The sequence below is a fragment of the Myotis lucifugus genome, unplaced genomic scaffold, assembly GCF_000147115.1.
Source record: "Myotis lucifugus unplaced genomic scaffold, Myoluc2.0 scaffold_262, whole genome shotgun sequence".
Taxonomy (NCBI): domain Eukaryota; kingdom Metazoa; phylum Chordata; class Mammalia; order Chiroptera; family Vespertilionidae; genus Myotis; species Myotis lucifugus.
Window position 1 is genome coordinate 647674 of NW_005871310.1, and position 25807 is coordinate 673480.

At 45.0% G+C, this 25807-nt stretch overlaps 1 protein-coding gene across 12 annotated transcripts in view; it reads left to right on the forward strand.

Moving 5' to 3' along the window:
- The window catches only part of SMG6 (SMG6, nonsense mediated mRNA decay factor), a 213585-nt gene that overhangs the window by 166326 nt on the left and 21452 nt on the right, over positions 1-25807 (forward strand). For all 12 annotated transcript variants that reach the window (XR_002831739.1, XM_023762803.1, XM_023762791.1 and 9 more), the window contains one exon: positions 23182-23358. Coding sequence is in view for 11 of the 12 variants with exons in the window: in XM_023762803.1 (XP_023618571.1) it covers positions 23182-23358 (177 nt within the window). In the remaining variant the exon portion in view is untranslated. The remainder of the gene's footprint in view (positions 1-23181; positions 23359-25807) is intronic.

Here is a 25807-nt window from a genome sequence, read left to right on the forward strand (position 1 = left end):
ACTGTGTTAAATGTTGAATACATATTTAAGTGATTTTTTTCCCCTGAAAGGAAAATTTTTATCTTTCTAAGTTTATCTGAGAATGTCTTTTGCCCTTCTACATTAATAGCTAATTAGGGACAGAAAAGTCTGAGACCCATCAGAGTGTGTGTGTGTGTGTGTGTGAATGTTCACAGCATTATTTTTTCTCATTATGCTTAGAAATTAAAGACTGAACCTGTGGGTCAAGGATGGCAATTGTCTGACAGGTGTGCATTCATTCTGTGCAAAAGACAAGCATTACTCATTGATCATGGCACTCTTTCCCATTGAACACAGATGAAGCCTCACATTTCTTAAAAGAAAATACCCCTCCCCCGAAAGAAAAAACACAACACCTTTTTGCCATCCCTAATGAAGATGTTAGTCTCTTGTTACTAAGTTTCTTAACATGCACTTTAAAAGTTCAGGATTTAAATCTCTTTCACTCAGGGAAGTTTCCTTTTCATTTTTTTTCTTTCTTTCTTTCTTATTTTTTAAAAGTATTGCTCTTTTCTCAGTCTCAATCTTTCTGGAATAGCTTTTAAAGATTAGGGTTCTGTTTTTACATTTCTTAACTTTTAAAAAATTTTCTCATTTTTATCTCCGTTTTTTCTTCTGTGTTGTAGATGAGGCTGAAGCAAGTTATCCATTTGACTAATTCAGTTTTCTTTTGTATTTAACTGCTGCTTACTAATACTGCCTTACCTATAGTTTTTCTTGACTATTTTTTCATCTGACTGCCTAATCTAGGTTGAAATGCAGTTTGCTATGTTTTTTTTAAAATTTTTTAACCTTTTAAAGTAATGTGTACTAGTCTTTTAAGTTTAAGCTCAGTACATTTTAATATGTGGTTATATTTAATGCCAACTGTCACCCAGATCAAGATACAGAATACTGTGACATCCCGGCAGGCTTCTTTACACTGTCCTTAAAACTGTCCTTCACACATGTAACTGGTATTCTAAACCTCAGTCATGATCAGTTTTGCCTGTTTTTTAATTGTATACAGGGGCAAAAGTAGGTTTACAGTTGTTTGTATAGAAAAAGAGATGCGGGTTATGATCATTACAATATTAACTCTGTGTTTTGCGTACTCACAACTGTAAATCTACTTTTTCCAACCCCTGTATAAATGGAATCATAGTACATATCCTTTGTATCTGGCTTCTTTTGTTCAATACCATCTGTGAGAGATCGTCCATGTTGTTGCATGTGAGAGTAGTTTTATTGTTCATTACTTCTGTGTATTGTTTTGTTGTATGAATATACCACAATTTATTCTACTATTAATGAAAGTTTATTTCTTTTACCAGTCTTGGCTATTATGAATAAAGCTGCCATGAACATGTTTTATATGTCTTTTGGTGGACATATGCTCTTATTTCTCTTTGATATATACCTAGGAATGGGATTGTTAGATCATAAGGAGGTATATGTTTGACTTCAGTAGACACTGCCAAATGGATTTCCAAGGTGATTGTACCAATATACATGAGCATCTGCAGTATATGAGAGTTTCACTTGCTCCACATCTTTTACCAACCTTGGTTTTAATTTTCATTTTAGCCTATCTGCTAGGTGTGTATCTCATTGTGATTTTAATCTCAATTTCCCAGGTGAATAATGATGTTATACCTTTACTTCTGCTATTGGCCCTTGAGAGATCCTCATTAGTCTTGTGCTCTTTCCTGACTTTTGTTTATTTCTCTTGAGTGATTGGTCTTCCTTGATTTATAGAATTTTTTAAATATTCTGAATATAAGTCCTGTGTTGGATATATACTAGTAGATTGAAGAGATCTTCTTCAGTCTGTGCTCATGTTTTCACTCCTAATGGTGTCTTAGATGAACACAAGTTCTTAATTTTAATGAAGTCAAATTTATCATTATTCTTCTATTATGGTTAGTGTTTTGTGTCCTATTTAAGAAATATTTGCCTACTCCGAGATCATAAAGATACTCTATTTTTTTCTTCTAGAAGTTATTTTTCCTTTCACATTTAGGTCTGTAATCCATCTCAAATTAATTTTTGTTTATGGCATGATGTAGAGGCAAGGTTAATCTTTTCCCATACAGATAGCCAGTTGATCAAGCATGATTTATTACAAGATTAGTTTTACCCACTGAACTACAATGGTGCCTTGTCGTAGTCAGGTGATTATATATGTTTGGGTTTATTTCTAGACTTTCTGTTCTGCTCCGATGGTCTGTTTATCTGTCCTTGTGCCATTATTGTTGAGTATTAACTTAAAAGTTTCCAAACTTGTCCTGGCCAGGTGGCTCAGTTGCTTGGAGTATTATTGTCCCATACACCAGAAGGTTGCAGGTTTGATCCTTGATCAAGGCACATACCTAGGTTGCAGGTTTGATCTCTCGTCGGGGCGTGTATGGGAGGCAACCAATCAATGTTTCTTTCTCACATTACTGGTTTCTCTCTCTCTCTCTCTCTCTCTCTCCCCCCCCCCCCTTTCTCCTCTCCCCCCCCCCCTTCTCTCTCTCTCAAAATCAATTAAAACACAACGTAGCCTCAGATGAGGATTTTTCACAGTGACTCTTCTAGATAAATATTTACTTATTCTTTGGTAAGTATCCTTCTATTCCCTTGTAATACCTTTTCATGTTAGGTGATTTTTTTTTCATCCTTATTGGAGCAGTCTAAACTATTCCTATTGAGAGCTTAGATATGTCTCTGTTAAGATTTTCAGGTGCAGCCGTAACCGGTTTGGCTCAGTGGATAGAGCGTCGGCCTGCCGCCTGAAAGGTCCCAAGTTCGATTCCGGTCAGGGGCATGTGCCTTGGTTGCGGGCACATCTCCGGTGGGGAGTGTGCAGGAGGCAGCTGATCGATGTTTCTCTCTCATCGATGTTTCTAGCTCTCTGTCTCTCTCCCTTCCTCTCTGTAAAAAATCAATAAAATATATTTTAAAAAGAAAAAATAAAAAGATTTTCAGGTGCAGATAAAGGGAAAAGAGGAACCTTTGATTTACACTGCTGGTATTAAACTCTCCTAGAGGAGGGTGGAAAGGAAACTAGAGCTAGAGATAGTCATGGCAAGGAGCTAAACCCTCTGTTTCCTAGAGTAGATCAGGTTTACTGTTCTTATTTTGGGGGGGGTTCCCCCTATTTTAGAAGCCAGCCTCAACTTTGTCTTTCTTCTGCCTCATGTGGGCACCCGACACCAATTGTAAGTCAGCAACTACTAAGTTTCTTCGGATACCCTGGTGGGATCCTGTTGTGCCTTTCTACGTGTGCCACACCCACTTTGGTTCTTGTCCTAGTTGCTCCCGGATAAGAGCATTAGTGGGGTACTGCTGCTACGGTATCATCTACGTACTCATCAGGCAGGCAAAGGGTTGAACATCAGTTGTCATTTTCCTCATTCCAGTCCCATCTGCAGTTTGTCTTGCAGAAAATTCCTCATAGTTTCTGGTATGTGGTTGCCTGGTACCAATATATGCTTTCTTCATTCTCCCCCCACCCCCACCCCTGTAATTTCAATGGAAAACTAGAAGGGTGGACAAAATAGCTAGAAGCATGTACTTAAAGCCATTTAAACTACAAGTCAGTGCTAGTTTTTTAAAAATTGAGTGTCTAGCTTTCCAAGTTGAATACTTTGAAAGTCATTGTTCATTTTATTAAGGTGAGCATTGTTCTTAAAATGTGCTTGCATGGATTTATATCTGTGTGACTTGTTACTTCATAATGAGTAGCTCTGCTACTCTCCTGTAGATTCAGGAAATTCAGTATTCATGAAGATACCCCTCAAGTCTTCCTGTATTGAGTCAACTCTTCAGCTTGGTATCTCCTCTACCCTCACCCCTGCAGCCTGAATATGAGTAGAACCATAGCCCAAAGGCGCCGTAAGCTGCACTGAGAAAGATAGGACAGTGACAGATACCCAGAATGGGGTAGGAGTGATTGTTTTGAATGCCTTTATTTGATAATAAATGCCACATGGCTCTCTTGCCACTGGGGAAGAGAAACTGACTCTGGGATTAGGGATGACCCAGTTTGTGCTCTTCAGCTAGAGCCCTTTCCCAATTTAGCTTGTCAAAGACCCAGCTGAGAAGCAGGGACTATTTCCTATATTCTTTGTAACTCCAGTGCTGGTTAAAAGTCTCAGGAATTAGTAAGCAGTAAATAAGAGTACACATTTACAAGTTTTTGTTTATTTGTTTTGTTTATTTGTAGCTAAAGTATAAAGATGTTCTATTTCATTTTTTATTCAGAAGAAAATATTTTTAATATATTTTTTATTGATTTCAGAGAGGAAGGGAGAGGGAGAGAGATATAGAAACATCAATGTTGAGAGAGAATCATTGATCAGCTGCCTCCTGCACACCCCCTACTGGGGATTGATCCTGCAAGCCAGGCATGTGCCCTTGACCAGAATCGAACCTGGGACCCTTCACTCCACAGGCTGACACTCTATCCACTGAGCCAAACAAGTTAGGGCTCAGAAAAATGTTAAAGTTTTTATATTCTAATTTAAGTACAAGATCTTGGGACAGACCCTCAAGTGATTTTTTTCCTAATTTATATTTTTTAAATAGGAAATCAGTAATAGGAAATTTAACTAGGAAGACCCTAAGCTCCAAATGTGAAGATACCTCCTTTCTCCAAGAATTAGGCCTGATCAGGTTCTGACCCAATATGGAGTGGGAGGGGATAAATCACAACTAAAGACCTTGGCACTTCTGTAAGAAATTTAAATAACAGGCAGACATATAGAGATTCGTAAATATGTACTTGGTGCCAGCTAAACCACAGAGAAGATACTGCATTTGTGGTCCAGAGAAGTTAAATATTTGTGGTCAATTTAAAATTCAACATAAAACTCTCATCTGTGATGGAAAATATCCAGAAACTGCATGGAGGCCATGCAAGCTACATAAACTCTCCAAGGCCTCTTCTTTCCCCTGGCTGGGCTAGAAGAGCCTGTTTGCCTTTCCTCATACTGCACATAGCTGGCAAGCCCTCCTAGGAGAGAAAGGGCTCCCTGGCACTCCGGCTACCTACTTTAGAAGGCCCTCTCTGCTTTGTGGTTCACTCCTTCACATCTGATCAAGCAGCATATTATCCAAGAACCTTTCCCTGTCCATCTTATATAAAACTAGAGGCCTGGTGCACGAAATTCATGCACTCAGAGGGGGTCCCTCAGTCCGGGAGCCTTCGGAAGATGTCCGACTGCCGGCTTAGGCCTGCTCCCTGTAGTGAGCGGGCCTAAGCCGGCAGTCGGACAGCCTTAACGCTGCCGCGGAGGTGGGAGAGGCTCCTGCCACCGCTGCTGTGCTCACCAGCCGTGAGCCCAGCTCAGGGCTTCTGGCTGAGTGGTGCTCCCCCTGTGGGAGCGCACTGACCACCAGGGGGCAGCTCCTGTGTTGAGCATCTGCCCCCTGGTGGTCAGTGCGCGTCATAGCAATCGGTCGTTCCACCGTTCGGTCGATTTGCATATTAGCTTTTTATTATATAGGATAGCAATACTCTCCCCAACCTTGTTACTCTCTGTCCCTCTTACCCTACTTTTTTATAGTACTTCCCATTACTTGTCCTGTATTTCTTTGCTTATTTGTTTCTCAGTTTCACAAGAATGTTAAGCGCCATAACATCAGGAGCATTGTTTTATTGAGTGCTGTATTCCTAGTTCCTTGAATACGGCCTACCACATAGCAGTTACTTAATAAATATTTCTTGAATGAATTCAGTGGAATACCTTAAAACGTTTCAGGAAGTACAGTCTAGGAAGCAGAGTTATATCCTGCTTGGAATAGGGTACTGTTACACGGTAGATCCTCAGACTGTGAGATCAGCCTAAAACACTGTAAATGCTTTTCTTTATGTATATAATTATTGATTTCAGAGAGGAAGGAAGAGGAAGATGAGAGAGAGAGAGAATAATCCATTGGCTGCCTTCTGCACACCCCCTACTGGGGACCGAGCCCACAACCCAGGCATGTGCCCTTGACCAGAATTGAACCTTGAACCCTTCAGTCCACGGCCGAGGCTCTATCCACTGAGCCAAACCAGCTAGGGCAATGCTTTACTTTCTATTCCGTGGTAGCTGCATATGGTTCCCAAGAGGGAGACTGGCACTTGCAGATGGTGCCTGAGCCTTCAGATGTACAAGGCACCTGGCTTACACATAGTGATAGAATTAACAGTTTAATATTCATGTTGCAGGGTTTGTTTCTAGCCTTCAAATTTGTTGAAGACTCTTTGATGTGGGAGCTCTTTCTGGGCAGCATGCAGACTGGAGCACATACTTACACTTTTCATATTCTTTTTTGACATGTAAATGCAGCCCCTCTTGCCCAGCTTTTTGTCATTTGAAGCCCTGCCTGGTTGAGGGGACTGTTGTTGCTGATCAGGCCTGTTGGACCTGATGATGAGTGATGGACTTGACTGATTTGCTCCTGTCTGCTTTTCTTTGCTAGGTTTTCCAGTCCCCCCAATACAGAGAAACTGTTGCAGTAAACACATTAGGTTTTCTGGATCTGTTCCAGAACCTTATTGTTGATGACCTTTAGCATTTGGTATGAAGTGTGCTTCACAGTGGTGTTGATAATCTCTAAGATAACGCCGTCAAGTTTTAAAAATGGCAATGTGTATCACCATTTGTATTTATAAGGTATAGGAAGAGCCCATACTTAATTGTATATGACAGTGTATGCATACATATCTCTGAAGGACATACCAGAAACTGGCATGGGGCTGGGGAACAGAGGTTCTAGAAACCAGAAGTGAGATGTTGTTTCTAAAATTCAGCCACTTGTACTGTTGGTTTGTTTTTAACATGTGCCATGTGTGTAAACACATGTATAAGCAGCTTCGTTTTGGCTGGTACTGGAAGCCAAGGTGAATCCATATCTTCATTACCCCCTAGAAGAGAAGCTATCGTTAAACTTCTTTTCTGCTTTGTCAGCAGCAAGAGTGACTTTAGCCTAAATAACAGAATTCGGTGACAGCTTTTAGCTCTTATGGTCAATAAAAAAGATAGTTTAGGCTGTGTGTATAGGCTTCCCTAGTACCGGCTGGTACAGAAATTTTCTCTTTCTTATCAGTATGAAGCACTGAAACTGTACTTTAACAAAGTTTATACAGTAGTCGCCCATTATCCACAGGGGATTCATTCCAAGACCCACAGTGGATGCCTGAAAGTGAGGATTGTACTGGACCCTATATATACTATTTTTTTCTCTGCCTACATACCTATGATAAAGTTTAACATCCTCTTGTACTTTGGTGCCATTATTACATAAAATAGGGGTTACTTGTACAGAAGCACTGTGATACTGGGACAGTCAGTCTGATAACTGAGACAGCTACTAAGTGAATAATAGGCAGGTTGGGTATCTGGCATGGATACAGTGGACAAAGGGATGATTCACACCCCAGGCAGGACATAGCAGGACAGTGTGAGATTTCATCATGCTACTCAGAATGGTCACAATTTAAAACTTAATTATCAATCGTTTGCTTCTGGAATCTTTTATTTAATAATTTTGGACCATGGTTGACCAAGAGTAACTGAAACTGCAGGAAGTAAAACCGAGGATAAGGGAAGACACTGTAATTGTTTGCATGTCGTTCTGTGTGTGTGCTCCAAAAGTAGAGCAAGCAGTGTTCCTAGTTACCGGCTGGCTGTCTCTATCCCTGTTCTTAGTCTAATAACTTGGAAAGATTTAATAAATAATCAGAAATATATTCTAACAGCAGCTTTTTAATTTCTTTTTCAAATCCTATGAGGATATACTATATAGGGTTGGTGATCAGGAATGGACCAGATGAGATACCATAAACTCTAATGCCATTTTGCCAGAATGACCTGCAGAAAAATACATCTCTCTGATCTGAATAAAAGTCATAGTCCTCATGCTCTGTTCTGTTCGTAAGAAATGTCCATATAAGTTATTCTGTCTGGGCTTGAGTTTACTCAATGTAAAATGGGGGTGACAATAGTACCTTTGTAAGATTTCAGTAAGGATTAAATGAGATAACATAAGTGAAAATGCCGAGATTGTAAAAATAAAAGTCTCTTCAACATGTCTGTTCTTCATAATAAGTAGAGGGGGCTGTTAAGAAGACTCCAAAGAAACAACCAGTTATAATCCAGTTTACACCAAATTCCAATATATCTTCCCAGATTATCCTACAATTTCTATTGCTGTTTTCTGTAATTCGTAAGGATTTTCTCATAATCTCTACTATCTTCAGTTTTTACCCTCTCAGTTGTTGCTATTATCTGTGGCTTTGGATGTGAAAAAACCAAACAAACAAAAAACGCTTGTTGGATTTGCGTTTTAGACTATGTTCAGACTCCGCAAGAAATTAGGCAAGATTCGGGCATTTTCCTGAAGGCAAGGCATTATTCCAAGGATTCTCCTATAATGGAAACCCTCAAGTGAGAATCTGTGTACTCTTGAAGGAGAATAGCAAAACACCACTTTGAAAATAAAATCATGCTGTCCTGGGCATTCCAGTGCTTCCCGGGCTGGCCTTCTTTCGACACCATTCCTTTCTGCGATCCCACCCACTCAGCCCTGGCACATAGTCAGTCCCATGAACATGCCACCTGCTCGCTCGCTCGCTCGCTCTCTCTCTCTCTCTCTCCCCCTCTCCCTATCCTTTGGCTGCTCAGTTTACTTTTTCCACATCCTCACCCTATTCCAGTTCCAAACTAAATAACCTTCACAGATGGCTTGTTCCATCAGAGCTGTTTCAGAACACAGGACAGTGATGTGGGGTCCAGGAGGAACTGCCAAAGCCCGAGACTGCCCTTCCTACACAGACCCAAGACAACTTTGTCATCAGCTCCCTAGAAGTCCATGGACAGTGAGCAGAAAGGCTGGCAGATTGGGTGGTGGAATGTCTCTTTAACACTATAATCCTCTAGCAGCTAGCAACTAGTTCTCACTTAGATTTACAAGTCAAAACCTAGAGCTGGATACATTGCATACTCAATTTTCCACATAAGACAGAGCACTTTGTAGTTGGCATTTCTCCCCCAGTTTTTTACAGCATGGAAACCCAACAGGAAATGGCAGTCCCATTTGTGTTTTGGATCATGGTTTGAGTCCTTACTGAACTTCTTTGTGAACTTCTGGAGAGGTCTAGATCCCTGCCCTGCCTGACCTGAAGGGCAGTATTCCCAGCTGTCAGCACATCCTTGGGAAGAGGGTGAACTTCAGTCACCTATTAGAAATCCTGCAGATGAGAGAAGACCCAGCATTTCACTCTTTCTTTCCTGTCAGCAGGACATGTAAGTTTCCTGCCTGCCTTGTCATCAGCTTTGAGATATTTTTCTCCTACATCCCCCCAAGTATGCAGTGGTGTGTAAGCTTCTGCCCCCATTCATGATCCCAGCACCCTCCGTCCCTCTGTTGTAATCAGATGGATCTGGTTAATTTTGCCCTCATGACAAGATAGCCTTTTCCTTGTCCTCACAGTTATTCCTGTGGGACTTAAGACCTCTCTGGTCATGGTCTCCTCTCTTTCCCTTCCTTCTGTCTCATCTCTCTCTAAGTGTAGTCTCTGGTTCCTCTGAGGTCACTGAGAAAAGGCAGTAGTGCCATTTACTACTATAGGAGTCTCTCTTCCCTCAGTAAGCAGAGTTCCATTGAAAGACCCCCCCACCCTTCCTCCATCAAAAGCCATGTTGTTGGCTTAATCTGCTTGAATTTGGGCATAACTTGGCAGGGAACAATGGCATGTGTGGAGTGGTCTGGCCAGACAAAGGGAAGGTAACTCTCAGAGCAGACAGTTGAAGCTTCCCCTGGAAACACCAGAAAAGAGAAGGAAAAAGAAAATTCTGTGGCAGGAAAAAAACTATTCTTTCTCTTCTCCACCTTCATATCTTCCTCCAAGATCAAGAGTTACCAGATGAACAGGACTGTTTTTTGCACAGTAAAAGTTTCTGGGATTGATGGGTTTATGTAGCCTTTGTGTGCCAGCTGGAAGAAGGAAGCTTTGATTTCCTTTGTCTTGCCCCCATGCTCTATGATGGACCTTCCTCTCTACAATACACCCAGAGGTCAACACTGTGTAGTGCAAATAACTTTCTGGGGACACTCATACATAGGTCTTAACTTGGCACCCAACAGTGACTAGTTTCCCATATTCATTCAGCTCATCAGCTGATTAACTGAAGTCTTACCCGTACTGTGTCCAGGGAAATTAAATCTGAATGATAGAACTCCTTTTAGGGCACATGCATTGAGAAATTTTTTTTTTCACATTTCAGGTTGGTGTATTTGTTTAACCAGAACAGGCCATTTGTTTGCCCATGTGGTCTGTAATCTCATTTTATTTTTTATTTTTTAATCTTTATTGTTGAACGTATTACATATGGCCTTTTTTCCCCCTGGAATTTTTAATGTTAGTACCTCTGTTCTTGCCTGTAACTTAGCCAAGTACCCATTTGACTTATGTTAATTTAAATGCAAATTCGTCATAAGTGTTTATTTTGTCTTGGGGGGTGGGCCTTTTGGCTCCTGGGCAAGGGGGGTATCCTTTAGTGAAAAGGACTTGAAGTAGGTCCCTATCTCCAAAAGTATCAATACCTTCGTAAGAGGCTACAAAGTATAACGGACTGAGCACAGACCTTTGGAGTAAGACAAATCTAGGTTCAAATCCCAGCTTCACCACTTACTGGGTATTTCTTTCCTCAGAGCTTCAATTTCCTCTTCCTCTTTCTATCTCACAGGATTACTGTGATAATCAAATGAAATAACATAATGCCTAGCAACCATCAGTCACCACTTCATCTCCACCACAGCTTTCCCAGTAAAATGGGATATGTCAGCCATCGAGAAGCTGTGACCAGTGAAAACTGCAGAGGAAGTAAAATGCTATTTTTTCTACTTGCCATTACCCTGAACCTCTGTCCTGGGCTTCTTGCATGCTCATGAGTTTCTGTTGTTAGAACATGCCCAACCTGAGTTTGGTCAGTGTTCTTTTTCCCTCGTGAGGATTCCTTTCATGATCAATACCCGAGGACTTTAGGATGTCTAGATGGTGATTCTCCTAGAAGGCAAGCCTGATCCCATGCCACAAAGGTGTTGCTGGCAGACTGGTCTCCAGAGACCACTCTTGACCTCTTCGCACCTTGGCTTTTCTTAAGAAGCCTTTCCTGGCTTCAGATCTGGTGAGAAGCTAGCCAGAGAGCTTGTCCTCAGCCTCCGGTGGGACGCACAGGTTTGGCTTGTACCCTGCAAGTGGCTGGAGGGAGCTCCAGGGTGTTGGAGATGGCCATGGGAAAGAAACGGCTCAGAAAAAAGAGCACGGTGCGTGAGCCAGCAGCTCCCCACTGCCTGCTGGAGCAGGCTCAGCGAGGCCTCTGACAAGAGGCTTCAGAACACTAAACAGGTGATTAAAACATCAGTCCGAGTCTTTCCAAACTTCACAGAAAGCCAAAAACTTAGTTTGGACACCAACAGAAATTTTCCACTCTGGAGCTTTATAAACTGATCTGCTGTTTCTTCCTCTGCTCTGTGGCCAGAGGGGAGCTCTGTGCTAATGATTCCATAAAACTCTCCAAGTCTTCCTTAGTGGCTTATCATATGAGAAGAACCTATACCACCTTTTTCCGTCAAGAATTGTCTCCTATGGAAACAGATTCTGAGTCATCAACCCTTCCAAAAAGGCGAAGCCCAGCTCTTGGCACTGTCCCCTAGGACAGAACAGCTCCCCCATCAAGGTTAATGGCAGAGCTGAACTGTCTTTCCTCTCCTCCTTTCCAGGATGCCTTCCCAGAATCATAGAAACCTTTAGGAATGGGAAGGGATCTTCAGGATCATCTGTATTTTGCAAACAAGGTTCAGTAACTTGCCCAGGTGAGGAGAGCATGAAGGAACTTTTCCTCTAGACCGTGCTTTCCCTGGACCTGGGCCTGTCAGCTGCCCAAGAAAAGCATACCCAGCCCAGGAGTTCAGTCTTCAGAAATCAGCAACAAGATTGCCCCTCTTTGGTTTTTTGTTTGTTTTGTTTTTTTAATTTTTATTGATTTTTTTAGAGAGAGAAACATCGACTTGTTGTTCACTTACTTATGCATTCATTGGTTGATTCTTCTATATGCCCTCACCGGGAATCAAACCCTCAACCTTGACATATCGGGACGATACTCTAACCACCTGAGCTACCCAGCCAGGACGAGGCTGCCCCCCTTTGAGTTTCTGTACTAGATCAGATTTTTCCCCTTGTGGGATATGAGCATCTCTGTCCCTAGCACAGGCAAATGGTCCAGATCCATGGGGAACTGTGGCAGTTGGACACTGATTAAGAGAAGAGGCATGTTGTAGCTCTTCCACTTACTGCATAACCTTGAGCAAGTCTGTGCCTTGATTTCTTCATCTGCCAAATTGAGATAACAGCCCTTCCTACTTCATGGAGTTGTCGAGATTAGGTGAGTTGGTGTATGTAAAGCATTTGGCATGGTGCCTCGCATGTAGTAGCCATGCTGTTATTGGGAACTTTTAAGGATGAATGAAGCACATAGCAGGTTTGTTGTTATGCCTGAGAAGGCCCAATGGTGCTCTCCCAGGAAGCGGCTCTCGTGAAGTGGCAAGAAACACTGGACTAGAAAGTCATTGCTTCTGGCTTCAGATCTCATTGAAATTACTCAAGTTTCAGTTTTCTTACCTCTATTATCATTATCTAATTGTAATAGTTAATTGCTTCATAGGGTGCTAAGGATTTTATAGATCCTAAAAGTGCCATGGAAAACATAAGGTCATATTTTTTGTACCTTAGCTAAAGTGGAGTTGCATTTTGAAGAATTGACCAAAATTGTGGCCACCTATCTTTTCAGCCTTTACAGCAATGATTGTGAAACTTCAGTGTTCATAAGTACCTGGGAGACTTATTTAAAGTGCACAGTACAAGGCCCTATCCCCAGAAATACTCATTTATTTAGTCCAAAGTAGAGTCCAGGAATCTATAATTTTAACAAGCTCACTATGTGATTCTGATTCAGGTGGTTTGAAAAATAATGCTTTTTAGTATTCAGAGGTGAAGAAAGGAAACTAATACTTATTTAGCTTCTTCTGTGTGCCAACATTTGCCTTACTTATACTTCATCTCAAACTATGAATAGACTTTAGGTTTAGTTATCAAAGCTTGTCTTGTCTCCAACTGTGAGGTACTATTAGCCACATTTGATAACTCAGGACTCTAGATGTAGGACTCGAAAATGCAATTTATAGTGACCTTATACCTCAGCCCTAACCTCAGAGAATTTCTGTATTTTTTATATTTTTAATTTGTTGTGGGGATTCTCAAGATATGGGTGTAATATTTCCAAGAGCATAACACCAGTGCTTTGAAGAGCGTAAGTCTCACCTCTTGCTGAGATGTGTTATACCTTACCCTGGGGCAACAGCCTCTACTTACAGCAACGTGTGATGTGCCCAGAGCTTGGCTTCTTGTGGTATCTTATTTCAAACTAGAAACTCTTGTAAGCAGTTTGTCAAAAGAGAGCACCTATCCCAAGTTATTGAGCCCAAACTTCACGGGGAACTCCACCTAAAGCAGAAAGTAGCATCTCTTAATCTGTCCAGGGTGTCTGTGTGCAACACAACACAAGGAGCATGATAGTAGACAATGTGGTTAGCACCTCTCCATGATCATCATGTCCCCTGGAATTGTCCTAAGGTCCTGAGGCTGCCATTCACCTCCCACGATGAGTCATCCACGTTGTCCAAATACCCATAGTGTATGCTGCAGATAGATTTTCTGTGTGCATGTACATACAAATTACATTGTCTGCCCTTAGGAAACTTACTTAGGACAGAAAATAGGACAGATGAACGGGAAAAGATATTGATAAGCATAAACGAATCAACAGATCAAATTATGGATATCTTGAACTTGAGAGGGAATACATTCTCAGATGACAAATTTAAGATCCAAAGGGAACTTTACAGGCTACAATGAAAGAAGTACATAACAAGATGAAATCAAATAAGAAAGAATAAATGCATAACCATAACCTTATCCAGAAAGTCAGCTGCACATAGCAAGTAGCATGCAGCCCAATACTAAATAATAGCGTTTCTTATAATGTGGGAGACCTCAGTGAAGGAATGTTATAAAAGGAACTAGTTAGTGGGGTTCTTGCACTTAGTGGGGGAGATACTATTTAGTTACATATGTGAAAACAATTTGGGAATTTGTTGATTTAAAAGCTCACAATGTGTTAGTGCAAGGTGGTGAACAGCAAAACCAAAGCCGTTTTAGTCTATTCATAGAATCAAGGTATCGAGAATGGAACAAGGAGATGTTCCGCTCTGTTCCCAGCCGCCAGCTCACATATGGGCACTCGCTACAGGAGACACAGTAGTCTCAGTGAAAGTCTTAGTGAAAAATAAGCAGGATGTTTAGGAGACAGTTGAAGTGAGGAACAGTTGCAGGAAGTGGGACTGTTTAGCCTAGAGAAGGTATCACACAGCAGACTTCAAATAATTTGAGACCAGTCATGTAGAAGCAGAATTAGAGTTTTTTTATGTGGCTGGAGGACAGAATTAGAAGCACTGGGGGGCAGATATGGGTTTAAAAGGGACAGACATTTCTACCAATTTAGAAAAGTTAAAAAATGGAATGGGTTCCCTGGTAGGAAGTGAGCCCCCTTGTAGAATCAAGACAGTAGCAGACCTTTTATACAGCATGGTCTGGATTGAAAGTTAACGGGGGAAATTTGTTAGGTAATAATAAAAATTACTTATTTGTTTCTTAAATATTAAGTAATGGTGGTTTTAAAAAGCTTCCTCGGGTTCTTGAATCCTTTTCCACCTGAAATAGTCAAGAAAGGGTTGGATCACTGGGAGATGATATTGAGGTTCTGGTGTGGCTCTGAATGATCAGTTACACTGTGGCATATTAGTAATACCGATGTTGAGGGCTGCTGTGAGGTCAGAGAAGATGAAGGAAGTATGGGACTAACCTCTAGGTGCCGAAGGGACAACTGTGCATTTGGAAGAGGTTAGTGTCAGGTTACTGCAGAATCCCTCTGGACTGAAAATTCTGTGAAATCAAGATCTGCCTTGTTTCTCTTGTGTGCCCAGAATGTCTAACAGTCCCTGTCACACATTAGAGCCTTAGGAAAACTGTGTGGACAGTGGCAGGCTTGAAAAGGTTTCTTGGGAAAAAAAGTGGGGGGGGCTTTTTATCAAACTTAAAGGAAGATTAGGGAATGAATTGACTGCATAAAGGTGAAGTCACTGTAGATTAGGGAAATAATCTGTTAAATCTCCGAGGTGCAGAGGGGAGCAAATGGCTTGCAGGGGAATATCCAACAGGTTGCCTGGGGCCTGGAGTTGAGAATTAGGAAATAATAGCAAGAAGTGAAAGTGGTAATATACAAGTGGGAGGGGTGGTGGGTGCTAGAGAGCTTGCCCAGATCACGGAAAGCATTGAGAAAAGTTGGAATTTAATCTTGTAGCAAGGCTAAGCCCAAGGGAATTCCCCATCTGACTTCCTCAGGACCCTTCTGTGTAAAAGGGATAAAGGAGGGGGTGCCAGGTCTCTACAAGGAGCTTCTCTTCCCCTCAGGCTTCCTCTTCCTTTTCCCTTGAGAGAAGAGGAATGAGACTTCTGCCCTCCTGAGTGTTTTAGGTAATGTATGGGTGTCGGGGGAGGAGTCTTTGAGGTGACACCTCTGTCCTATTCCCCCCAACTGGAGCCACAGGACTTTGCTTTGTTCTCTACTGAATTCTCAGGGCCTAGAATAGTGTCTAATGCACACAGTAAGGCACTTAGTAAATGTTTGTTGAATTGAATGTTGACTAAATGTGTTGAATGCTACCAATGTCTCAGAAAGGACTTTTCACACACACACATAAAATAAATAAAACCAGAAATAAATCAGGTGAAGGAACCTAAACACCAGTCTAAGGGGTGGTCTCCTGATCCTGCCTGTCCGGAAGGCAAATAAGAATGTGGCTCAGAGAAACTAGAGCCCAGGATACAGTGCTCCTGGCCCAAAACTAACTGGCAGTAGGGAAACAGACTGCATTGGATATTTGCAGACTGAGACAGATGCAAGGGCTTTCATCCCCAGGGGCTGAGCTCGTAGCCTCCCCTGCTGGTTCAGTGAGTGAGGGCCCAGCGCCTGTGTTCCAGGTTTCAGACCAGCTGAAGCCAGCCAGACCTGAAAGGCTTGTGTTGGCAGTGCCAGTATCCGCCCCTAATCCTGCCAATTTGGGTGGCTACTTTCAGAGCACTCTGCAGGGGAAGCAGATTGGACTGCAGCCCGTCCAATCCACTGCTGCCTATAGTTTGCTCTCTGTGACGCGCTCACTGTTAAGAATTCACCTTGCTCGTACAGCCAGAGCTCACGCTCTAGAAGAGAGTAGTTTCTCTCTGTGAGGGAACAGTTCAAGAAGAGCAAGCGGTACTCTGCCCAAGAGAACCCAGACTCCTATCTGGCTTTGTTCAGAAGGTCCAAGCTCAGAAAATACAGGTGGGTAGAAAATGCCTCACTGGGAATTTTTCTCATCATTTCTCTTGTATTGAGAGGCCTGGAACAAGGATGCAGCAGGGTCTTGTTTAAGGAGGGGACTATTAATAAAGACAAAGCCACACACACACCCCAGAATGAAGGGACCAGGTGGGCAAGGCAATTGTGACGTTCGCTACAGGGTTTTATTTCTGATGTGTGCATTGCTGGCGTGCTTGTCCTAAAGCCCAGACCCTTAGGGCCTCTCTAGAGTCCTATAAAATACATACATGCCTCTCTAAGTCCAGGAATTTTGGGGGAGAATTAGGAAGAGCGACAACTAGAGAGAGCTGGGTCCTCCCTCCACCAAGTGGCCTGTCCAGCAGCCTGGATCCAATACCTTAGCTCTGAATAAAGTATTTCAGCAGCTTCAACATGCAGGTAAGCATTCCAGGGCCTCTCCCCTCAGCCCTAGGCTGTGTGCCAGCCCCAGGCTTCCTTCCTTACCTCTGAGTCTGGTTTCCACACATCTCAGTGGTGTTAGGCAGAGTGCCCCTCCCGCCTCTGAGCAGAGTGACGCAGCAAAGAAGAAAGAAAATAACAGCCACTTATTTACTGAGCACTTACTGGGCCGAAGGCACCTTGCTAAATATTGGCTATGCATTATCTCCTTTGAACATCACAAACAACTTGAGCAACAGAGGCTCAGAGACTTTAAGTAACTTGTCTAAGGAAACACAGCTAGTAAGTGGCAGTTAAGGTTTGATCTCAGGTTCAAGTTTCATAGCCTGACTGTGAAGCCTATCTCCCTGTATTCAACTTGCCTCTTCCAGAATGGACCTGTGTTTCCTACTGTACTTGCCTTCTCACTGCCAATGTGTATTCCACAACTGCTCTGTTCTCCCAGCTCTCTCCAGTGTGAACATAATCTCCCTCTCAGTAGCCAAGTACCCGTACCTTTTGGAATCTTCAATAAAACTATTGGCGTATTCTCTCCCCCCCCCTCCCCCCACCAAGTCTTCCCATCCAACCATTTGCCAGTTCCCGTGCCCTTCTTTCTAGGAAGCAAGGCAGGATATGGGTGGCCTGAGCAGGCTGCATACCACTCTGAACAGGCATCTATCTGTACATTGCCAGCTGATTTGTAATGGTCCGCATTGCCTCTGCTAAGAAGGAAACACAGCTGTTGGGACCAGACACGTGGAATGGTGTGACAACTACAGGTTGGCCAGTGATGTTAGCATTTCATCTTGTGACCCACTGACCCTCAGCTAGCCCAGACCAACTATAGAATTAGGGAGGGCTGGGTCTGGACATGGGGATCAAAAGGGACTGAGGGAGAGACCTAGGCTTAACTGTCTTGCATAGAAATGAGGTCCTGCTATAGCAGGGATAGGGAAAGCATAAATGCTGATTGAGCTGATCCCTTTGGACAGTATGCCCAGGGGTTGTCAGGATATGCATCTGGCACAAGGACCATGTCTGCTCTCCCTCTGATCCCTTTGTCATTCAGCCCCTGCATTGGTTCTTCCTTTCTCTGCCCCTCTCACCCTCTCTCAATTCAATTCTACTTCAGGTAGGCTGCCAGTGTCTGCCTCTGTCTTCAGAGTGATTGTTCATCCTTGTGGCCAGCTTTCCCCCTGCCCCTGGAGTCTGCTCCCCACCTGGAAGCCCCTCCCCCTAGGAATGTGAATAAAGCATTTCCTGTCTTCCCAGCTCCAGAGGATTCCCTGGATCTGAACTTTAATTGGCAGGCCTCTTCTTAGGCTGACCCACCCTTGGCCACTACAGAATTGTCCTACCTACTCTTCAGTCTCCTGTGAGAGTGAGTTGTGCATAACTAGAGGTTCCCAGTTTGTGAAAACACTTTCATCTGAGTTCAGTTTCTTGTAGCCAATCCTGTAGGCTTGACTCATTGAAGATGATAATTAACCCATTGCTAATTGACCTCAAAAACCAGCCAAACAGCTTGTATTTTTACCAGCGTTGGTTGTGGATTTGTAGGCTATTTTAAGGTTTCTTAATAATCTCAGCAAGACTTCACTTTCCTGTCTGCATCTTATTTGCTCTAAGGATATTCTGTAAAATTAACAAGCTATAAAGTTTGATTGAAGGTTTCAACAAATGTGAGAATAATTGACTGCATTTAGAGAAACAAGAAAAACAACCTGTAAACTTGAGTTTGTAGGGGAAAACCCGTGTTATTTTTCTCTTTAACCAGAGGAGCAATAACAAGCAGGACTTTCTAAGACCAAAAAATATAGAACTGGCTGATAATGCACGTTTAAATTCTGATTCCCTCCAAATCAAAAGCTCAGAAAAAGAAATTTTGAAAAATCTAACCAACCACTACGATGCTCATGCCTTCCAGGAGGTCTGTATGGAGAAAACGGGGACCCATAAAGATAAAAGAGTTTCTCATTCCCTGGAGTCTGCATCCAGAGGAGCCTGGTTCCACTCTCTGACCCCGCCTCCTGTTCCCTTGCTAGACTGGGGTGGTGGTGGGAGGTGTCCTCCCTTCCCCATGGCTGCTTTGAGGTGTGTGTATTAAATCTTACAACTCAGACTACAGCAGACTCTGGTGCCTGGTGCTCAGTTCCTTTTCTCTCTCGCCCTCCCCTGTCTTCCATAAGACAGCTTAGATCTCTTTTTCTTTTTCTTTTTTCTTTTTTTTCTTTTTTTTTTAGATCTCTCTTTCTGTTTCTACCTGGGCATCTCTGCCCAAGGTGGGCATGCCCTCTGCTGAGTGGCTGTGGAGAGTCACCAGTTTTCAGAGAACTCCATTCTTGGCTTATCTGTCATTCCCTAAGGTTCCCAAGATCAGTAACTCAATCTGCCTTCCCTCTTCTCTCTGGACCTAGAAGTTTCTTCCTTCTTTCCTCAAGACCTAACCTTCCTCTTAACTCCAGCCTCCACCTGCCCCCATGCATGCTCACATTCTGTCTTTCTAAGGAACTGAGCCTGGGACTGGCCAGGCTCCTGCACCGCCTTTCAGTTTTCCTTTCTGCTTGGTTCTTTGCGTGTGGACCTGATCGGGTGATAACTGGAGCCCTGAAGCTAGAGGTTTCAGTTCCCACTGACGGGGCACGCTGCCTCAGATGGTCCTCAGAAGGAAAAGGGGCTTTCTCTGGGTGCCTTGCTTTCAGCTCTTCCCTGACCTAAAGCCCCAGTTTGTTTCCAAAGATGACTGGAGTGATTTATGTAAGACATTTTGTCCATTAATTCTGGAGTTCCTAATAATCTCTGCAGTGAGTCTCCCTCCAGAAGGGCCATGACTGCCAATGAGAAGGTGCAGGGTCCCCGATTTCCTGGGGCACTCCCTAGCCAGCAGCCTTTTTCCCCACCTCTAGCCCCAGTCCAGCACAACCTGTTAACAGACGAGGAAGGAACACCATGCTGCCCAGCTCTCTCCCCTCTAGAGAATCCAGAGTTTGCCCAGAGCTACAATGTACATACCACTTACATTCTCTGTTTTTCATTGATACAAGATGGAAAAATATACTCATGAAAAGAGCTGTTGTGGGGATTATGTCATACACTTCATCTGGACTCCTTCCTCTCCAAGCAGGGAGCCTAGCTTTAACCCCTCTCCTACCAGGAAGTCCTCCTGGGCCAGCCAAAAATTATCTCGGAGTTGGCTCTTTGTGGGTGGTTTGAAGGGCTTCTTCCATCATGATGTCTCTTATTTACCATATTTAAACGTTTGTCCCCCAGGTTCAAGTGCTGGAGGCTTTGTCTAGGAGAATATTATCATCAGTCTGTGAAACTCTAGGGTCCTCACCCCTCTAGGCTCATTTCTCATACCACAAAGCAGAATGCTTTAGCTGGCATGCTAGCAAGCTAGAGACAGGAGGCTTCTCTGTGCCTCTGGGCAAGCCCTAGACTTTGTGCCTCTAGGTTCCCCATTTACCGAATAGCTAGAACCCCATGTCTTTCACCCACAGTGCACTTTGGAAAGATAAGGAGACTGTGTACAATCTTGGCTGGTCCCCTGCTAGTTGGATTGCAAAGGAACAGGGACCCTCTTCTAAAAGGTTGGGTGACTTTTCTTTCTCCAGACAGGTGGAATCCTTTTCAGGCCTCTTAGCACCAGCTCAAAGACCCCACTGGATCAAAGCCCTTTTCAGAATCAGCCAAGAGTGCCCTTGCCCTTCGTGGAGGGACTAGTGGCCCTAGTAAACAAAATCTCAGGGGAATGCAGGTGCCTTCTAAAGGAGTGAAAATGAAAAAGGGACTATTGGGAGGGGGGGCGTTCCATTGTGCTGTTTAGTCTCTGTGAATGACAGTTCCCAGTGATCCTCTAAGGATGTGTGCAGGCAGGCTCAGGATGTCTGCATCCCTAGGTCCCGCTGTGCCCTGGAAATCCCCATCTCCAGAAATCCACATCCACACATGTGGTCTTTCTCCCTCTTGGCCAGGAATCGCACACTTCCTGAGCCACTCAGAATGCCACCCAGCCTATGTTCTAACAGCGGGAATTTTCCTGCCCTCCCGTCAGCACACACGCTCGGGCACACTCTCCTCTTCTGGGTGGATTGCTGCTGCACATTACAGGAGTGCCAGCATAACCTCTCACCACCCGGGTGATGCCAAGGACCCTGGCAAGCTTCTTTTCTGTCCTCCTCCCCCCTAAGCCCCCACCTCCTCGCCATTCAGCAGTAGCAGCCTCATACCGAAAAGGAAAGTCCTGGACCCATTACATAATTCTCCATAGTGCAAGCAGTAGCTGGGGCATAAGGTCAGAGGTCATAGTGGGGTCAGGTGGCTGACACACACTGTAACGACAAGGTGGTTAAAATTAGACCACAGAGAGGAAACTGGCAGTCTTGTGGAAATGCAGAAGTTTCCTCTGCAAGTGTGAGGCTGGGGATTCAGGGAGGCCACTGTGCGTGCTGCCTGCCAGGCTATTACTCATTTCAGCTCTGTTCTTTAATGCCTTTTAGCCCCTGCTTCTGTATTTCTAGCCTTCCTCATCACATGTTTGAATACACGCAATGGAATCCATGGTTACCTGCCCTGGTCCAAGGAGAGCTTCCTTCCTCCTTCAAGGAGGTGTAAGCCCAGGACCAGGCACTCAAAGCTCAAGACAGCTATTCTTTCCAAAGCCGTATCTGGGTAGCTAAGCACCTTTTAGGTTAGCCTCTCAGGTGGAGGTAGTTGAAGTGCATAGCCTGAGATTCAGGCCTGTAGTGATTCCAGGACCATTGGTGAGGGTGAGCAGGAGCCACTCCTCGGCAGGGAGAATAGCAGGTTTTGATGGAAAAGGGGGTAGAGGATGGAGTCACATAGCACCTGCGGTAGAGTGGTGCTCGTTTCCACAGTGTCCCAGGAACAGGGATCATGCCTGCCTCGTGGCTCCTGATGGTACTCAGCCGACTTTCTCTGTGCTTGTCAGTCCTTACTGTGAGCTTCCTGTGTGCCCCACTCCCTGGCAAGGGGAGCTTAGGAGATGTAGTCTTTGCCACCAGTGGGGTTATTGTCCAAATGAAGGAGTAACAAATGCACCTGTGAAATAGCAACAATCAAAGACAGACTCTAAGTTCATACTTTACTGTGTGATTCAGACATAGAATTCCCTACCGTATTGTGGAGTGGGAAAGCTTTGAGGGGGCAGGGGACACTCAGTATGGGCTAGAGTCAGTGATGATGAGAACGGGCTGCCACCCTGTGGCATATCTGACCACTGAAGTGTGTTTCCCTGCGTGGATTGGCCTTCACCAGCTTCCGAGCTTCAGATCAAATAGGGCCCCTCCTCTGCCTTAGTGGGTGCCCTTTCATATGGAGGAGAGGACCGCAGAGGCCAGAGATGGAGAAGGGCATGAGGGGGTGCAAGCAAAGCAGATGGGTTTGCAGGTGAGGCCACCATGTGTGTGTGGTCTCACAGGAAAAGGACCCCAGACAAGGTGACTATGGAGACTTCATCTGAGACACTTACAAATTTGACGATTGCTCAAGATATTGAATTTCATTTCAGCTAAATCAGCCCCAGCTTCTCTGACAGCACTGGCTTATGTGCTGATGTGGCCACATGGGAGCAGGATGGCGTGAACCCTGGAGGAGCAGAGCTTTGGTGAAACACCCCCACCTGCTTTGCCTGTCTCCCTTCTCCTGACAACAATTTCCTGCCTGAGCCCAGTCTCTGAGTATGAGAAGCTCTTAGCTGGGGCAGAACCCGCCAGGGGAAGCCCAAAATGATCTGGCTGAAATGAAACAGCCAAGAAAGCCCTCATCATTCATTTTGCACTCAGCTGAAAGTTCTTCTTTTGGGAGTCTGGCGAGAGGGGAGCTTGGAAAAGAATGGAGAGTGGCTGTGAGGGGTACCAGAAAGCTGTGTTCTGTGAAAGCCACCAGTGTTTGGCACTCCACCCTTCCTTCTATCAATTAGATACCAAACTTAAAAGAATTTAATTTATTCTTTGTTATTATCAGGACTTCAGGGGGCAGGAGGGAGGCACAACCCCAGAGGATACCTGTCATTGATTCTGGGGTTGTCTGCTACCCTCGAGATGACCTAAGGAGAGACAGTAGTGACTTTCTTCCCTTAGAAGATCTTGGTCCTCACCCCTTGGCCCTTGCTCACCGTGTCACACATGCACGCACACCGCACACTCATTCTGTCTCCCTTGCCCAGCAACGTTGACACATTCTTATGTGCTCCGCCGCCAACAGTGTCTCTCATCTTCATCTTCCCTTTCAGAAAATGCTGTTTTTCTTCTCTCCTTTTGCCCTGTAGGTTATTGCAGCCGACTGCAAAAGGGTCACAGTGCTGAAGTATTTTCTGGAAGCCCTTTGTGGACAAGAAGAGCCTCTGCTGGCATTCAAGGGTGGAAAATATGTGTCAGTGGCACCCGTCCCAGACACCATGGGAAAGGAAATGGGAAGCCAAGAGGGAAAACAACTGGAAGATGAGGTACTATGCGGGAAGAGCCCGCTGTGGCAGAGGGAAGGCTCCCCTTCCTCCCCCTCCAGCCCTGCTCTGCCCATGGCTTCGGCTTCTACCCCCGGTTATTTATAACCACTCAGAGCAGTGTCGATGTTAACGTGACCAGCCAACTTCTCAAGAGTGCACTCTGCTGGTGCCCCTTCCTGCCAGTCCCACCCCAGTGCCTCCATCTCTGCTACGAGTTCCAGATGCTTCTTTTTAATGTTGCATTGGAGAAGGGAGGGAAAGAAAGAGTTTAATAATGTGCAGCTCCGGAGGCTTAGGAAAGGGAGTGGAGGGGGGTGTTAGGGTTCAGGCTGAGGATCAAGTTTATAGATGTGTGGAGCTCAGCGCAGCACAGGCCTGAACTCCAGCCTCTAGCACACGTACAGGAAGAGCTGACATTGCTGGCCCCGTGTGGAAAATCACCCCTCCCCCGCCCTACCCTCCCTCCCTCGTTCCCTCCCTCCCTCCCTCCTGCACATCCTGATGTGATTAAGGAATTCTCTTGTTTGTTTGCCCTTGGTTGTTCCTGTAGCCCTTGCTTCACTCCAAACCGTGTGCGCTCACCGTAGTGTGCGCACGCGTGAGCCTGTGTACCTACCCCTGCTAAACCTCACTGGCAGTTGCCCTGCCATGCATGTATGTGTCTTTCTGGGGGTGGTTGCTGTCGTGGGTCTGTCGGTGCTGGGCTTGTGTGTCAGTTTAAGTTGAACACTGCTTCCAGCTTCCCTGCCGTCTGTGGGTTCTGAGTAAATGTGAGTGTGTAGCAGTGTTGGCGCATGTGTGTGTTTAATATCACTGCCAGCTGCCCTGCTGTGTGTCTGGGTGTGGGTAACTCTGTCTGGGTGTGTGTGCACACAGCTCACTTTTGCCTGATGGTTGATTCTTACCTTCTTTTACCCCACAGTGTTAAAGACAGAGGGGACTTAGGTGGGAAGGAACGTGGGACTTAAGGAAGGGACGGAAGCAATTCCAGCCAGAGGCCAGGTCACCCGTAGGCCAACACAGTCATTTGGCCCGCAAGAGTCTCAAGCGCCTGGTGGAGCAGGGTGGGGTGCAGGGATGAAATCAGCAACAGGCCAGGGAAGCCAGATGTCAGCTGGAAGCTGTCGTTTGTGATCTGAAACAGTGATAGAGTGGCCACCTTTGGTTCAGTCTTCAGAGCGCAGTCTTGGACTGGCTTCATTAGAATAGCTGGAGAACCCCACCCCACCCCTGATGATACAGGCTCAGCTTCCAGGACAGAGGTGGTTCCAGGGATAAAGCTGAGCCCACGATTCCAGACTCCCCAGATGAAACCTGGGCAGGAAATAATGGGAAAGAATGAGCTGTCAGCATGGGAGGAGACGGTGGGGTTGCTGAAGCCATCGGGGTGTCCAGGCTTCAGGCGGGACAGAGCAGTGCCACCCAAGCCCTGGGTACTGTGCAGGGAAGCATGGGTGGGGCAGTGCTAAGTCAGTTATCTCACCCACACCGGGAGGCTGAGGCAGCCGTGGAAGGTCAGGAAGGCTAGCTCTCCAGGACTGCTGTAAGAGATGTCCTCCGGCCAGTGGAGCCTGCCATGCCAAATCAAGTTAAGCAAGTGAGGCCCAGAGAGAGGGGCTGAACCACAGTTCTTTCACTCCTACAGGGAACAGACCAGTTCTCTGGTCCCAGACCTTGGCGGTGCCCCCACTCTCTCTCCTTCAAGTCTTATTAACCAGACAAAGGTTGTGACCCATGCCACACTGCCCACTTCTTCCTTTTCCCACGAGCCTTCTGAGTTCCTTGTATGTTAGTGGCCCCTGGGAAACCCTGCTTACCCAGGTCTGTGTAATTTCATAACCCTGAACTTCCTCGTTTGCTGTGAGAGCTGAGCAAACCTCAGACAAGCCTTGCTGACCCTCCTTTGACCTCAGTCAAGCTCACTCAGAGCCCCATGATAACCCAGTGTATCCTGATCAGAGCAGGCAGAGGCCTCGTTCCCTCGTGGGCCAGTCAGGCATCCTATTCCACTCACTCCAGTCCAGGTTAACAAGGAAGTAAATATGTAGTGTCTTCCTCCTTCCCAGGGTCTCTCTGGAAGTGCACCATGTGACACCATAGCCTGTCGGTTGTCAGATGAGTGGTAACTGCAAACAGCACCCAGACCCCTCTTAGGATAGTAGCAGTTCTGGCCCCATCCTGATATCTCATCTGTGCTCAGACGACAAGACTGAGTCACTTAAGCTGATCGGGAGAGAAGAGGTAGATACTTCTTAAGGCATCATTCTTCACGAAGATAACAGTCTAGTTGCTTAGGGATGCTACCGAAGCACCTGTCGTTCCACCCTAGACTCTGCTACCCCACACACTTTACCAACCACTTTCAGCCAAAACTCCACTGGAGAACCATCCGGATATGGGCAGTTAGGGGAGAGAGCAGGGTGTACAGCACAGGTCCTCGGTGGGGCTA